At 52.3% G+C, this 15,755-nt stretch overlaps 1 protein-coding gene across 1 annotated transcript; it reads right to left on the bottom strand.

Moving 5' to 3' along the window:
* Positions 1–218: 218 nt before the first annotated feature.
* On the bottom strand, positions 219–12,688 carry LOC144222783 (keratin, type II cuticular Hb5-like). The gene is made up of 9 exons (XM_077753444.1): positions 12,266–12,688; positions 8,643–8,851; positions 7,145–7,205; positions 6,455–6,550; positions 5,328–5,492; positions 5,021–5,146; positions 3,526–3,746; positions 1,070–1,101; positions 219–370 (listed from the first exon to the last, which is right to left on the bottom strand). The coding sequence occupies exons 1-9, from the start codon at positions 12,686–12,688 to the stop codon at positions 219–221; spliced, it is 1,485 nt and encodes a 494-aa protein (XP_077609570.1).
* Between the last annotated feature and the right edge of the window lie 3,067 nt (positions 12,689–15,755).

Genomic DNA, 15,755 nt, shown 5'->3' with positions numbered 1-15,755 from the left:
GAAAGGGAGAATCGATGGAGGTGGCAGTAATGTCACACCCAGGGTTTGCATTCAAAGAGTAAATCATAACTGCAATAGCAAGGAAACTGGAGAGATAGTCTGGGTTCCGGTGAGGGGAAATTACTAAACAGACATTGGGGTCTGGGGGAGAAATGATTTCCCCTCCTGCTCCCCACCTCTGCCCCTATCAGACCCCACCCGCCGGAGTCCCCCACTCACTAGGCAAACCGCACGGATCTCACACCAGAGCACGCCCCCACTACAGAGGGGGAGCAGAGGATGCCACTGCTGGTGGCCACAGCCCCTGGGCCACGAGGGACAGTGGCACTGAGGTCGCCGCAGATCACACCACCCTGGGAACGGCTCACACCTGTGGAAGGAGACCCTGGGTCAGAATTCTCCTCCGTCCCCGCCATGACATGCCCCAGAATTTTTTGGAACCAATGACTGACTCTCATATTTCCGAGGGACCCGCAACATGAATCTTTAGACCTACAGGCAAATCCAAAGCCATTGCCACCTGCTTCTTGAAGGAGTGAGGTTAGCAAATTGGACACCTAACTCTGTCTGAACCAGACTAATGTTGAGATGTGTTTATACAATCTTTGAGCAAAAACTAATGGGTCATAGTGAAGGAATTACCTACAAACATGGTTGCTGGAGAGATGAGAACAGATGGACACCTAGCCTAGGTGCTGTGTACATGTTGGATTATTAAGATATGGAGTTGCCTGCAGTGGCCCCAAATGATCAGAATAAACATCTATAGTGTTTCTTATTAAAACATCGTGCCCCTTGAAGAGCATTCTGTGTGTAACTGAAAGACTTGAGTTATTTTTGCAGAACCAGTTAGGAGGATAGAACTTCCCACAGTCATTAACTTGTGCTTCACGGATGTTCCAGATGGATCCACATAGGGACCAAATATTTTGGACCATCGTTTGTCCACATCCCAGAGACCTCAGCTCCCATTTCTCCCGCCCAGTGCCCACAGTCACTGATTAGATGTAACCCAATATTAACACCCAAAAGAATGATGCCCCCCCCCCAACACACACACCCAACTTACAGATATTGACGGAGCCCACGCCTTCACACAAGCTGCAGGGGAGAGAAAGAATGGACATTTAGAATGGAGTATCCTCTGCTCTCGCAACAGGTCTGTTCTGCTCCATCCTGAGCGAAGAGAGTAGAGCTGAGGGGAGGGGACATGTTGCCCACCCACCGCAGAGAGCATCAGAGTCGCCACTGCTCCCAGAGACCCCAAAAGGACAGGGGATTGTTAAGTTGCAGGACCCAGAGGCCACTTTATGCCTTGTTTCCTTCTCGGCCATGGAAACGTGGTACACTGAAAGGTAGACATGGGGCGCAGTGGGGTAATCCTCCTTGTCCGCTGGCTGGAAATTCCAGCCCAGCCAAAGAGGGGACGGGAACAGCCACTGCCTAACTGGACACCTCCAGGCAGGAAAGAGCTTGCCTAGCATTCTAATTAAGCCATTTTTATCCCACGAGTTTAAATGCTACCCCAGATATCCACCCGACTTGATACATGCAGAGGGGGCTGGAGGGAATGGTGGTCAAGAACCTGGCCTCCTGGGTGCATATCTGGCTGAGCCACTTACTAGCTGGGTGACCTTGGACAAATCACCGAGCCTTTCCGTACCTCAGTTTCCTCATTTTTGAAATGGGGATGATAATTCCCACCTTCCAGCATTATTGTAAGCTCTACACTGCAAAGTGCCTACAGGTAGAGCCTGGCACACAGTAAATCCACTGTGTTTGCTACTAACAATATAAGCATCTCATTGATGATGAGACATTTACGCCACTGCCATGGGTTCCCTCCTCCCTCACACCCACCTGCACTTTCTGTTCTATGTCACACTCTTTTTTATCCCCCAGCTTCAAACTGTTTCCTCCAGTCTGATTCCTTCGGCCCCACTGGGCACTTCCACACACTACAGCTTTTCAGTGAGGATCTATGCTTTGGGCTCACTCTCCAGCCACCTGAATCTGACGCTGCCACAGCCTTGGAACTGTGCCCTTCCAGAAGATTCTCGCCAATGCCCATCATGGTGCCTGTTGCATCACAGTGCTAGCAGCAGCTGTCACCAAGTTGAATGATTGTGGCTGCTTTGTTTTCCTATCTTCTGTGTTTTCTGCTATGAAAATTACTTGTGTAATCCAATTAAATTTGTTAAATGCCAAGAAAAGAAGATCTGTCAAAAGGTCAGTGGCCACAACATGCAAGGCACCATATACCAAACCATCTTGTAAAATCTCGTGTCGAAGACAGTGCTTCGTGTATTATAGAGTTCTTCATACATTAGTGATGATGATGATTATAATGAAAGTAAGTTTCACAGCACAAATGTGGGTGCCTTACTGAATGTCGATGAGTGGGCTGGGGGCGTAAGTGTAGAAAGAAGGAGATCGCTCTGATGGCTTTGCTCAAAGTCCTGAAGAAATGGACAGGAAAGTTTACCTGTTTTGGTCAAGCCTGGCACAAATCCAGCAGCACTCCAGCTGCCTAGGGGGTCACACACGTCAGATTTCTAATGCTAACCTCGTCAATAAGGAGCCTCCCCGTGGTACAGCCCTGCCTGGCTACCCCGGACAGAGAGAGTCTTGTTCTGACCGCAACCTGCCCCTACTGGTATTTTCCATGCACGCTAACTCATTTAATCCTTGCAACAGCATAAAGTGCTGGGTTTTGTGATGATCCATTGTATAGATAGGGACGGTGAGGCACAGAGGTTCAGAGCTAGTAAGTGGCAGAGCTGGGATGTGAACCCAGGTGGTCTGGCTCACAACTTGTAATCTTAACCTTTCTATGTGACTCCCCAGTCTAGCCTGATCCCCCGCGATGGGACCCAGCTAGGGGGCAGTAACGATGTGGCCACCTCCAGGCTAGGTGCTCGTCACTGGCCCAGATGGAAATCCACACTGCTCCTTCCCTTGATGACTTCCCCTGCCCCACTTCTTGACTCAGACTGTCAGCACAGCCCAATTTATGCCTGCCCCTGTCTTTCCCTGCTAAGCAAAGACCCTGTGCTGGTCATTTCTATTTGCTGCTCCTGAACACAAGACTGTAGGGTTCCTTGTCTGTGCATCCCAAGTCAAATGGCCTTTAACAGATCTTCTAAATGATGCCAGCCTTTACAATCCACTGACGTGTGATTGCAGAAACCCCTTTGCGGCCAACAGGGTAAAGTAGTTGCCTTGGAATGACCTTAGTTGCAGCTATGTGGGAAGGAAAAGATCACCGGAACACTAACCAGGAGACTGGGGTAATTTTAGTGTAACTGCTACCTAGCTGTAACCTTGAACAAGTTCTTTCCCCCCTTTAGGCCTCAGTTTCCCCATCTGAAAATGGAAAAAGAAAATGGTTGGACACCTTGATTCCCAGAATCTTTCTGGAGTCTTTCCCAGTCTGAACACTCTCTGCCTGGAGGATGATAGTCTACCGAGGCACTCCTCCAGCCTTGAGTGGGGAGGTGAAGTGACCCTGAGCCCCATCCTCACCGGCTCTCCTCGCCCTCCAGCAGCTTTCGGTAAGTGGCAATCTCCACATCCAGGCCCAGCTTGGAGTTCATCACCTCCTGGTACTCCTTGAGCAGGCAGGCCATGTCCTGCTTGGCCTTCTGCAGGGCCTCCTCCAGCCCTGCCAGCTTGCACTTGGCATCACTGAGAGCCGCCTCACCCTGCTGCTCTGCCTCGGCCACGGCAGCCTCCAGCTTGCAGCGCTGTCAGGGAGTGGAGGAGGGGAGGAGCTTGAGGGGCGTGCAGGCTGTGGGAACCCTGGTGGGTCCCCCATGGCCTCCATCAACCTATCTCACCTCCATTCAAAACAGTCCACTTGCAAATTAACCAGGCAGGGAAATAATGGCCCTTTGAAGCTTTCTTCCTCCATTTTTTTTTTTTTTTTTGCTTTTTTGTTTAGTTTTGTTTTTTATTTTTTAATTTTTTTCCTTTTTTTATTTTATTTTATTTTTTCAAATAGTTTATTGTCAAATTGGTTTCCATATAACACCCAGTGCTCATCCCCACAAGTGCCCTCCTCCATGCCCATCTCCCCCCTCCCCCCCACACACCCATCAGTCCTCAGTTTGTTTCTCAGCATTCAAGAGTCTCTCATGGTTTGCCTCTCTCCCTCTCCCCCACCATTTCCCCCCTTCTTCTCCCCCATGGTCCTCCGTTAAGTTCCTCCTAATCCTCCTATACGAGCACTTTTTTTTTTTTGCTTTTTTGTTTGTTTGTTTTGTTTTTTATTTTTTTCCTTTTTTTATTTATTTTTTTTTTACAGTTTATTGTTTCTTCTTCCATTTTTGTGTCACTTGAGTTTATTATAAAACTCAAGTCCCCAGTGAGCCGTTAGAAGGAGGAAACGCTAGCACTGGAACAGGACTGATAATAATTAGTGATATCATCTTGCATCTGTTTACTATTGTTGGCTTACAAGGCACTTTGACAGATGTTGCCTATCTGCATCCAGTTACTCTGTGAACTTGTCAGAACAGGCATGGTTATTTCCCATTAAGCAGATGAAGAAATTGAGACTCAGAGAGGCTGCAGAGAATGGAATGAAGATGAAGGATAAGCCATGTTCAAATACAGAGATGCACAGACAGTGCTAGTGTACATCGTGAACAGAGTGGCGTGGGACCAGTTCAGGTCTGTGTACCTCAAATCCATCCGGGAGGCAGGGAGAGAGCCAGCAGAACACAACCTGCACTAGGCCACATTGCCTAAGGTGTGTTTAAAGGAAAGAAACACTGGAGGGATATGAAGGGGAATAAGAGCAGAATTCAGAGAAGGTAGACAGACCAAACTTCCCCCCACAATATTTTGTGCAAACAATGTTTGTCGGTCCTTCAGATGCAAGTGGTTAAAATATAAGCCTCTCCAAAGACAGCAGCAGCCCCTCAAAGCAGGAGGAAGGCAGAGAGCAGATCAGAAGCAGCATGAGAACAGATCAGAAGGAGCAGGTGCACCGAGCGAGGTCTCAGCGCCCCCTCACCTGCTGCTTGGCATTCTCCACCTCCGCCGTCAGCCTCTGGATCATGCGGTTCAGCTCATTGAGCTCATCCTTGGTTCTGCGGAGGTTCTCGCCCTGCTGGCTCACCGTGGCCTTCATCTCCTCGCACTGTGGGTTGGGAGACAAACATTCAGGACCAGCCAATGGTTGTGACACTGCCTGCTGCTCTACCCCTGCTCTGCTTGGGCCTGTGCTGGACTCCCTCTGAGTGCATGGGTGCTTTTCCCAGAGAAGCTCCAGGTTCTGGCTATCCTCCCTGCCCAATGGGCGGCCCGGCACTCCAGTTCACCTTGGTTTGGTACCAGGACTCAACCTCAGCCCGACTGCGGCTGGCAATATCGTCATACTGAGCCTTGATCTCGGCCACCACTGAGTCCATGTTGAGCTCCCGGCTGTTGTCCATCTTGACCACCACCGAGGTGTCAGAAATTTGTGACTGAAGGAGGTAGATTTCCTGTAGGAGACAGCAACCAGTGCTCTTGGCTCCAAATCCCCCTCCAGTTCCCATCGCTGTAGGTAAAAATCCATCCCCATCTGGAGCTTTAGGAAATAAATTGGAGAATTCCAAAAGTGCAGCTCTTGCTATCTGCATAAATCTAACCAACCAGATAATGGACAGATTTAGAGTCCTGAGTTTTCTAATTAACTTTTCATACTACCTGAATTACATCTATATGCCTATATTGTCAAACCTCCACTTCTTGCTGTGCTGTGTAAACAGACAATAAATCACAGCCCTTCAGGGGCACCTGGGTGGCTTAGTCGGTTAAGCGTCTGACTTTCGCTTGGGTCATGATCTCGCAGTTTGTGGGTTCGAGCCCCGCGTTGGGCTCTGTGCTGACTGCCAGCTCAGAGCCTGGAGCCTGCTTCAGTCTGTGACTCCCTCTCTCTCTGACCCTCCCCTGCTCTCTCTGTCTCTCTCTCTCTCTCTGCTAGAAATAAATAAAACATTAAAAAAAAAAAAATCACAGCCCTTCAAATCGTCTGTATGGGTTTTTGAGAGAGAGAGACAGAGAGAGAGAGGAAGAGAGAAACAGTGCTAATGGGAGGGGGACAGAGAGAGGGAGAGAGAGAGAATCCCAAGCAGGCTCCACACCCAACGCAGAGCCTGACATGGTACTCAATCCCACTACCGTGAGATCATGAGCCAAAATCAAGAGGACGTTCAACTGCCTGAGCCACCCAGGTGCCCTACAAATGATTTTAAAGGAAGGGCATCACCCATTTCCATTTTGAAAGGAGGCCTAAACAAGAGAAAATCTCTTCTGGTCACAGAAGGAAAGGATGTTCAGGTCCTAGGAGACTCAGGGATGGGCAACACTTTCTAGAGCCAAGGGACCAAGACAGCCCACAATGCAAAAAGCCCTCTGCCCTCTCCTCCCTCACTTCCTCCTCTGGAGAAGAGGAGAGACTCACCTCCTCATAGAGGGCCCGCAGGAAGCCCATCTCCTCCCTCAGCGCCTCCACATTCGCCTCCAGGTCAGCCTTGCGCAGGTAGGCACAGTCTATGTCCTGGTGGACACACACGGGAAAGGGTGGAGCAAGGGTCACTCAGTGCCCCTGCACCTCTGCCCTCTATAGGGAGCCCTAAGGCCATGTTCTGGCCCACTCTTCTATCCCAGAAACATACGTGGGGCCACCTCAAACAGGGAGTAGAAAGAAGTCTGACCCCTACAGACTTTTTTCTCTTTCCTCCAGAATTAGAGACCTTTCTGAAGTGAGTAACCTAACATCACAGCCCAAAATGCCAGGCTGCTACCATTAAGCCAAACTGGCCCATGGAGCGTGACCATGTGGTGGCCACAGACCCATGAGTGCATCCGGCCCACAGGCCGTCCTTGGCACCCAGGCCAGGCAGCATCCAAGTAGCTGACTCTCGGGCCCGAAGCCTCACCGAGCTACTACTGTCTGGCTGATTAGCCACAGTGGTCACTTCAGTTTTCCTCTCATACGGGCATTGCTGACCAACTGCAATTTGGTCCCATTTTTCAGGGGACTCAAGTGCCTGGCTGCCATGACTGGACTGCCACAAACCTGGCAAGTTGCTAGTCTCAGAGGTCCAGCATCTAAGATTTCATTCTTCCCCATGTGGAAGGAGTCACTCACCTTCTTCAGCACCATAAACTCATTCTCAGCCGTAGTCCTGAGGGCCACCTCTTCTTCATACCTGAGGAAAGAGAGCACAGGTGGAGAGGCCCCTGGGGATGAAGGCTTTGGGCGGGCCAGCCGAGCCCTAGCTTTTCAAGACTCTGGTTCTGCCCTTGGCTTGCTGTATGCCTTGGGAAAAGAAGCTTGGCCTCTCTGGACCTCTATTTTGCAAACACCAAGAGCCACCAAAAGGACACTGGTTTTTGGTCCAAGCTTGGACTGAAGTTTCTGGAAAACCTCAGGCAAGCCATTTAATCTCTCTGCATCTTGGGTTACTTTGCCTGATGTGCAATAAGGCACGCTGGAAATATTTGTGGGATGAGTGAAAGACAGAAGCTCTGGGGGGCCGGGGGTGTGTCTTTCAACCCGAAAATTATACAAAATGTAAAGCTCCATGAAGCCATCCCCATGATGTTCTCTTCCAGCATCCAAGTACTTGAAATCCTGGAAGCACCCCCATTATCCCCTGACTTCCCGGGGGCATTTCCATAACCCTCCCGCACCGCCTGGCCCATTCTCTTGTGCCTGCCCATGAGGTCATTCCTGTAGCAGCCTTCCCCAGCCCACAGGGATGACCAGAGTCCCCACGGCATGATTTTCACAACATTTTAATGACAGAGTAATTTGGGCTGCTATAAACTCTGGGCTATGTAATTACCGGCCCTCACACCCCCCAGACTGGGAGACAGGCCTTGACACCAGCAAACAGAATTGTGTCTGCATTTGCATCCTCCCCAAAGAGAGTGTAAACCCATTGCTGGGTCCATCTGGATGGTAAAACCCGATCTCCCAAGATCAGAATTCCAGTTACTTCCAATTGGAATGATCAGGACTGATTATATCAGAATCACTGTTCTTTCTGTCTGTATCTACAGGGAAAGAGGAGCAAGTTACCAGTGACCCAGTGAGTTTAAACTAAGTGATGGTCAAACTAAACAAGTCGCATTACAAGGGCCTTTGAATCGCAGAGCCTTGCAGAACAAGAGCCTGGTGATTTATCCACAGAGTAAATAAAAGAATTCTCCAAGCTTATCAGATACCTTGAATGGCATCGGCTGGATCATCTTGGAGAGATCACCCCAGGGACCTTTCCTTCCCCCACCCTCATCCTAGTGCTGACTGCTCCCAAGTTCTTCCCTCCAGTCTGCTGACCTCTATCTTCCCACTTTGTTGCTCCTCTATCTCTAGGCCACTGTGTGCCCTGGATGTGTGTCCCAGCCTCCGGGACACTAGACTGGGAGTACCTCTTCTCCCCACCTCTCTCCCCATTTCCCAGGATGGGGCTGCAAGAGCTGGGGGCTGAGACCAGATAGAGCAGGCTGAGAAAACAGAACCATCTGAGAGGTAGCCTGGGATGGCCCTGACCTTCAGCCACCCCCACCTCCCAGGAGAGTTGTGTGAACCCAGCCAAGACCTGCCCCACACCCATAACCACACCCCATCCGGCCGCACTCACTTCTTCTTGTAGCCCTCCAGCACCTCCTGCACGTGGTTGAGCTCAGAGGCCAGCCTCCCGCTGTCGGCCTCCACGCACTCGGCCTCCCGCCTCAGTGTCTCGATGTAGCCCTCGAACAGCGGCTCCAGGTTGCTCTCGCAGCACTTGCGGTTCTGGTAGAACTGCCACTTGGTCTCCAGAAGCTTGTTCTGCTGCTCCAGGAAGCGCACCTGCCCCCCAGGGTGGAGGAAAGAGACTCGGGGGAGTCCAGGGCGGCGCCCGGATCCCAGAGCCCCCTCTGCCCCTGGGGATGCTCCCTGACCCGCAACAGCCTGTGACCTTCCCCCAAAGGCCAAATCATTTGGCAAAGTCTGAAAGTGCAGGTCATGGCTGTTTCCCCAGGAACGTTCCCTTGCCCTATCCCCTCTCCCAATAGAGCACACAATTTATTTGTGTTGTGTTCATTCTTCACAGAATGAAATAACATCTGATTTGGCAAAAATACCCTAGACCATGTGTAGTGGGCCCAAAATGGCTCCTCAAAGCTGTTCACATCCTAAAATCTGGAACCCATGAATCTGTTACGTTACATGGCAAAAGGGACCCTGCAGGTGGAATTTAGGTTATGGAGCTGAAGATCAGGAGATCTGGAATTATCCAGGTGGCCCCAAGGTGTCATAATGGGCCTTTTAAAGTGGAAGAGGAAGGGGATGCCTGGGTGGTTCAGTCGGTTGAGCATCTGACTTCAGCAGGTCATGATTTTGCAGTTTCATGAACTCGAGCCCCACTTCGGGCTCTGTACTGACAGCTCAGAGCCTAGAGCCTGCTTCCGATTCTGTGTCTCCCTCTCTCTCTCTGCCCTCTGCTTGCTCGCTCTCTCTCTCTCTCTCAAGAAGTAAATAATAAACTTTTAAAAAGTTAAAGCAAATAACAAAGTGGAAGAGGAAGGCAGAAGAGTGGAGAGGTGCACACAAGGAGGAGGCAGAGGAGAGACTCAAAACCTGAGGCGGCCTCGGCCACGATCACCGGCTTTGGATGTGGAAGGAGAAGGAGCCTGAGTCAAGGAACGCCAGTGGCCTCCAGAAACTGAGAACAAGCTCCAGCAACCAGCCAGCAAGGGAACAGGGACCTCAGTCCTACAATCACACAGAACGCAATTCTGCCCAAAGCCTCCTGTTCCTGAAAACAGGTCTCCCCTAGGGCCACCAGAGAGAAATGCAGCTCTGCCAACACCTGGGTTTTGGCTTCATGAGATATGAAATTTGTATCTTTTTTTTTAATTTTTTAAGTGTTTATTTATTTTTGATAAACAAAGAGAACACAGGGGGGAGGAGAAGAGAGAGAAGGAGACAACGAATCCAAAGTAGGCTCCACGCTCTGAGTTGTCAGCACAGAGCCCTACGCAGGGCTCGAACCCACAGACTCTGAGATCATAACCTAAGCTGTGGTCGGTCACCCAACCAACTGAGCCACCCAGGTACCCCTAAATTTGTACTGTTTTAAGTCACTAAGTTTGTGGGCATTTTTGTGCCAGTGATTTAAAAAATGCACCCACCACGACTCCTTCACTCGGATCCCGGGGCAGGAGAGCCCAGCCAAGGGCACTGGACCAAGAGTTAGGAGACCTTCCACTGCCTGACTCTGCCACTAACCGGACCCTGTACCTCATTCTCTCTGAGCCTCATTGTAAACCGAGGCAGTGGAAATACATCAGCAATTGCCCACTGGCTGGCCCCAAGTTCTTTCTGCCCCGCAGGCATGTTTTATCTGGCCTGCAAACTGTTTCATAGAAACCTGATCCGTTGCCAACGTTTAAGAGTTGAACAATTTCAGGCAAGAATCTGGATCTCCATGACCTTGACCAACCAGAAGCTCAGGCATTGCTGGGCCTGGGTCTGGAAATGAATGGCAGCAGGTGCCCCTCCAGGCAGGCACACCCCTCAGCTTGGCTCTATTTGCACATCCGGCCAGGTCCCATACCATTGCCAGCCCGAAACTAGTGATCTCCTCCCAAGCCCTAGCCTTCTGGGAGCGCAAGCCTGATCTGAAGCAACCCTCAGTTGCCCACTGTTGTGGGAAAAGAAACCAAACTGATTATCCAGAAACACCTGCCTTGGGTTTCTACACACAGGTCCATGCTGTGGGGAGAGCTCTCTCGTTTACCTGCTCTGCAGGGTTAAACCCACCTGGGCAATACCTTTGGCACACCTTGGAGCTCCTTCTGAGGAGGTGGGGGGGGGGGGCTGTCAGCAGCCCCTGGGGAGGGAAAGGCAGCCCAGGGCAGCAGAAGGAGTCTCTTTCCACAGACTGGAACTGACTGCTCACAACAGAGACAGCATACCTACGTGCTGTCCCAAAAGGCCATGTGCGAAGGTCCTTGCACACTCAGGGACCTCATTATGCTTTCAAGCAAATTAGGCAAAGGGGCCGCTCCAGGCAGACGCAGCCTCCTACCAGGGCGCACAGCCCGGTGAGCAGAGCATGGGCTGCATTTCAACCTCCACCCGCCGCCCTTGGTGGGTGTCCTTGCGTAATGCATAACCCGCATGATGTGCTGGTAGAAGGGAAGAGCCAGCAGCATGTGAAGAATAGATGTACAGGGGCGCTGGGGTGGCTTGGTCGGTTGAGCATCTGACTTCAGCTCAGGTCATGATCTCGCAGTTCGTGAGTTGAGCCCCACTTGATCAAGCTCTCCGCTGTTACCAAGGAGCCTGCTTTAGATACCCTGTCCCCTTCTCTCTGCCTCTCTCCCTCTGGCATTCTCTCAAAAATAAATAAACATTAAAAAAAAAAAAGAACAGATGGACAGCACCTTCTCTTGCAGAGATGCCTATGTCTGATGGTGGCCCTTATCAGAGAGCAAAGCTTCCACACACCATCACTCTTGTGTGTTCCACTTAACAAATACCATGGGTGCAGGTGTGCACACCACTTAGCCCCAGAAGGTGACCCTTTCCTCTCCTGGACTTCAGTGTCTGTCCTCCCCCAGATAGGCTTGCAGAGGGGACACCACCGAGTCAGAGGACACCAGAGTTATTCATCCAAGCAGAAGTTGGCTCAGAGAAGGCACAACTGAAGCGTGAGTGCAACTTAACAGCCCCTCCAGGGGCTTCCCCTTAAGTTTCCCAACTCACTGTCTTTACTCTGCATAACATTGGGTAGGGAAGAGCGCCTGGGGCAGAATTCCCGGGAACTCACAGCCTTCCTGCCTGTGTCCCCACTCATAGCTGCAGGAAAGGGGCTTCCGACCCCTCCTCATCCTGGATCTCTTCACCCTGGGGATGGCGGCATCTCCTCTAGGAGTGGGGTCCTACACAAACCTAAGCAGACATCCCACCCCACCCACCCCCCTCTCCCTGGATGATGTCTGAGATCCAGATAATGGGGCCACAGACACACACTCAGCTCTCGCTGGGCAGAGACTCGGCCTCAATAAACTTCCCGTTCTGTCTGGTTTCACATCCATCGCTGCATTTGACTCTCCTGGTAACATTTGGAAACCAAGAGCCCAATTCAGTCATGTTCTCAAGGCCACGTGCTGATGGGTAGCAGGCCTGGGACTCAGAGAATGTGAACACGGCTAGTCACTGAGTTCCAAGCCCCTCACCTGTGCCGCAGCCCCGGGGAGCAACCCACACACCCACCTTGTCGATAAAAGCAGCAAACTTGTTGTTCAGACACTTGATCTGCTCCTTCTCTTCGTGCTTCACGCACTGCGCGTTGGGATCGATCTCCAGGTTGAGGGGCGTGAGGAGGCTCTCGTTGACCGACACGCTGGTGATGTAGGGCGGGCTGGGCCCGCAGAGGCCCCCTACGCGGTAGCCGAAGCTGCCCCCGCCGCGCGAGGCCCATCCGCGGCTCACCGCCGCCCGCGGGGACCCCACTGCGCACAGGCTCCAGCTGCCAAAGCCCCCGAGGTGCCTGCGGCCGGACCCCCCAGCGCTGCCCCCGCGGTGGGCCATGGCACTGGCGCGGCTGTGGGCCGAAGGCTTGGGCAGGACAGCAGAGCGGGAGCTGAAGTTCCTGACCCCACAGCCGGAGCTGATGCGGTGGGAGCGGCCGGCCATGCCTCCGCTGTGCAGGGCAGTGCAGGGAGGGTGGAGAGGCTCGAAGCACGCGGGTCTCACGCTGGAGACCTGTCAGTGCCCCTGCCTTTTATCGGGCAGAGGAACGGGCCTCCCGACAACATAAAAGGCAGGAGAAAGTTATTAAAGCCATTTATGAGCGTGGGAATCTCCCGCTAGGCAGACGGAGAAGGAAAGCTGAAACTTGTCTCCTTTAACGAGCCTATCAAGGAGACCCTGCATCACAATAAACCTGTCCCCTGCCTTTGCAACCCCACAGGCCTGGACATATCTATGCAGCCCCTAATTCCCCTCCCACCCTGTGAGGCCACCTGGGATCATTATCCCACAGGGGCAAGTAGAGGCTTGAGCCAGCACATTCCTGAGACTCGAAGGGTCCCATGTCCCATGAGGTCCCACGGGCCTGTCCTTGCAGGCAGATCATGCGTTTCCCCCCCTAAGACTGCAAGGGTGTCTGGCTCATCTTTCCACGGTGAGCACATGTGGAGTGAACCCTTCAAGCCTTCCCTCTTCCTGCTTTTCTGACATCCTGTGCGATAGTAGAGTGACTGGGGTCAGTACAGCCTCCTTGATTCAGAAGGCATGTCGTACCTACTTTCATAGCCCTCCTGGTAACCAACACTTAGTAGGTCCTCAGGAAGCACGGCTTGAATTGAATAGACTGGACCCAGGAAGGCATGGCCAGTATCTGGAGAGCGTCTTCATCTGGTCCACAGATTGTGATTGAGCCTCCACTCCATGCCAGGCCCAGGAGATGTCCTGGAGAAGGCACCTTCGTTCGCAGGCAAGTGCTGAGGCCCCACCAGAGCGGGACCCTAATTCAGATGCTGAGGGAAATAAAGCTCGCTGGGCAGAGCTCCTCTTGAAGAAACTGGGTCTCACGGGGACCCCGGCCAGAGGCAGGAAAGATCCATGGCAAGGGGGGGAAAGACAAGTGAACAGGTAAAGGAAAGCCGCAGGCTTTCTGAGGAGGGCCACTCGTGGCAGGTGGGACGTCACAAAGGAGGTGAGACCCGAGGCAGGTCCTAAAAGATGGCGACACGTAGCAAAGAGAATAGAAGCAGGAGTGCCAGCGAGAGCCACCCCGCTGGCTTGGCGACTGGACAAATGACCCAGTTCCTCAGATCCTTGGCAAAACTGAGCCGTCAGCCAGGGCTGCTCACCCCAGCCTCCCACCCTGATCGTGTAGGACACTTTCCCTGCCACGCCCCAGAACAGCAGGATGGAAATGGGACCCAAAGGGGACAATCTCTGCTGGCAGCCCTGACTGTCATGATCCCCAAACCCCCAGCAGCCCAGTCCTTGGAGTTAAGCTCTCATTACAGAGACTCTCTGGGCACAAAGACCAGAACCAAGAGTCATCTTCCAGAATTCCCTCTTGGGGGACCAGGCTTGGGGAGGGGGCGTAAGAAAATCGCCAAACAGAACAAGAAAGAATGGGGAGGGTGGGAGGGTCTTTCTGCTCGCTCTCTCTCTCACACACGCACACAGGTGCACACACACACACACCTCACACCGGGAAGACACAGAGGATAGAATCGCACTCCATGCGGGGGGTATAAGGATGGATCTAGAGGGAGCACCCCTTTCTTTTTTTTTTAATTTTTTTAACGTTTTATTTATTTCTAGGAGAGAGAGAGACAACGTGAGCAGGAGAGGGTCAGAGAGAGAGGGAGTCACAGACTCTGAAACAGGCTCCAGGCTCTGAGCTGGCAGTCAGCACAGAGCCCGACGCGGGGCTCGAACCCACGAACCGCGAGATCATGACCTAAGCGAAAGTCGGACGCTTAACCGACTAAGCCACCCAGGCGCCCCGGGAGCACCCCTTTCTGCATCTGGAGCACAGAGCTCCAAGGGAGAACCAAGTCCAGGGTGGGCTGGGGAGACGCCCCACAAACTGCATTCCTGCAGAAACAACTCGCTCCAGCCTTTTGCTAATGTGGCCTCAGGAACACAGCTCCTACGCGAACCCTAACGGGTGGGAAGGGGAGCTGAGTGCGCCAGAAGCTGAGAGAGCTTCTCTGTGGGGGGGACAGGCTGAACAAGTGAAGCAAAGCAGACGCCTGAACTCACAGCTGACTGCCTGGAAGGGCCTGTCTGCCGCTGGGCCCTATTTATTTCTTTATTTTACATTCGACAAGGACTTATCGAGTACCTACTACGTGCCAGGCACCTCTCTATGAGCTGAGGATACATCAGTGAACAAAATACACAACGAAGTATGTTTTCACGGGTTCCTATTCCAATGGGAGAGATCGACAGTAAACTTAGCAAGGCAATGGATTGCATATTTGATGGTGAGGTGTGTCATATGAAGAAATAGAACAGGAAAGGGGGACTCAGAAGAAGTGGGAGAAAGATGGGGTCCAATTTTAACAGGCTGCCCTGCTCCCCGTGGAGCAAAGAGTTTGAGGAGGCGAGGGAACAAGCCAGTGCAAAGGCCTGAGGTGGGAATAGGCCTGGTGTGAGCAAGGAGGCCAGTGTGCTTTGAGCAGAGAGAGGGAGGCCTGAGTATGGCAGGTTCGGGGGAAGGAGCTTGGGGCCAGTGGGCCGTAGGGGTCCGGGCCTGTTTCTCACTCAGCCCGGCTTACCTGTGGGCACTTGACCTGCTTCCGGTCTGAGCACTGCATGGGAAAAATAAAAGCAAACTCACGTTGGTGTCTTTGGAACACAAATTCTGGGGCTCACACCCCCAAGTGTGCAAAAGGCACGGCAGGGAGATTCCCGCTGCTCAGGACCAGCAGCACCTCTGGTGACCTAGGAACATGTCACTGGTTCCTGCTGCCCTTCTCTGCGGGGCGCCTCACACAGATATTCCCAAAGATGGAGGATTGGATGAGGCTACTTTGTCAGCACCCCATCCGGAGCACCCCTGCTGAGCAGTCTCTCATCAAGCCTGGCGCGTTCCCTGAAACCCAGAGCTGGGCTTGGGTACCTCTGACCCAATTACAATTGTCTGGCCTAATCTTGCTAAGCTTGTGGCCGGGGTCACAGGGCACAAAGACAAGCACCTGGGACCTCTTTCCCCACAAAGACCTACGTGGGGTGG

The sequence above is a fragment of the Crocuta crocuta genome, unplaced genomic scaffold, assembly GCF_008692635.1.
Source record: "Crocuta crocuta isolate KB4526 unplaced genomic scaffold, BGI_CrCroc_1.0 scaffold30, whole genome shotgun sequence".
In the NCBI taxonomy this organism is placed as follows: domain Eukaryota; kingdom Metazoa; phylum Chordata; class Mammalia; order Carnivora; family Hyaenidae; genus Crocuta; species Crocuta crocuta.
This window is presented reverse-complemented; position numbering and strand designations above follow the sequence as displayed.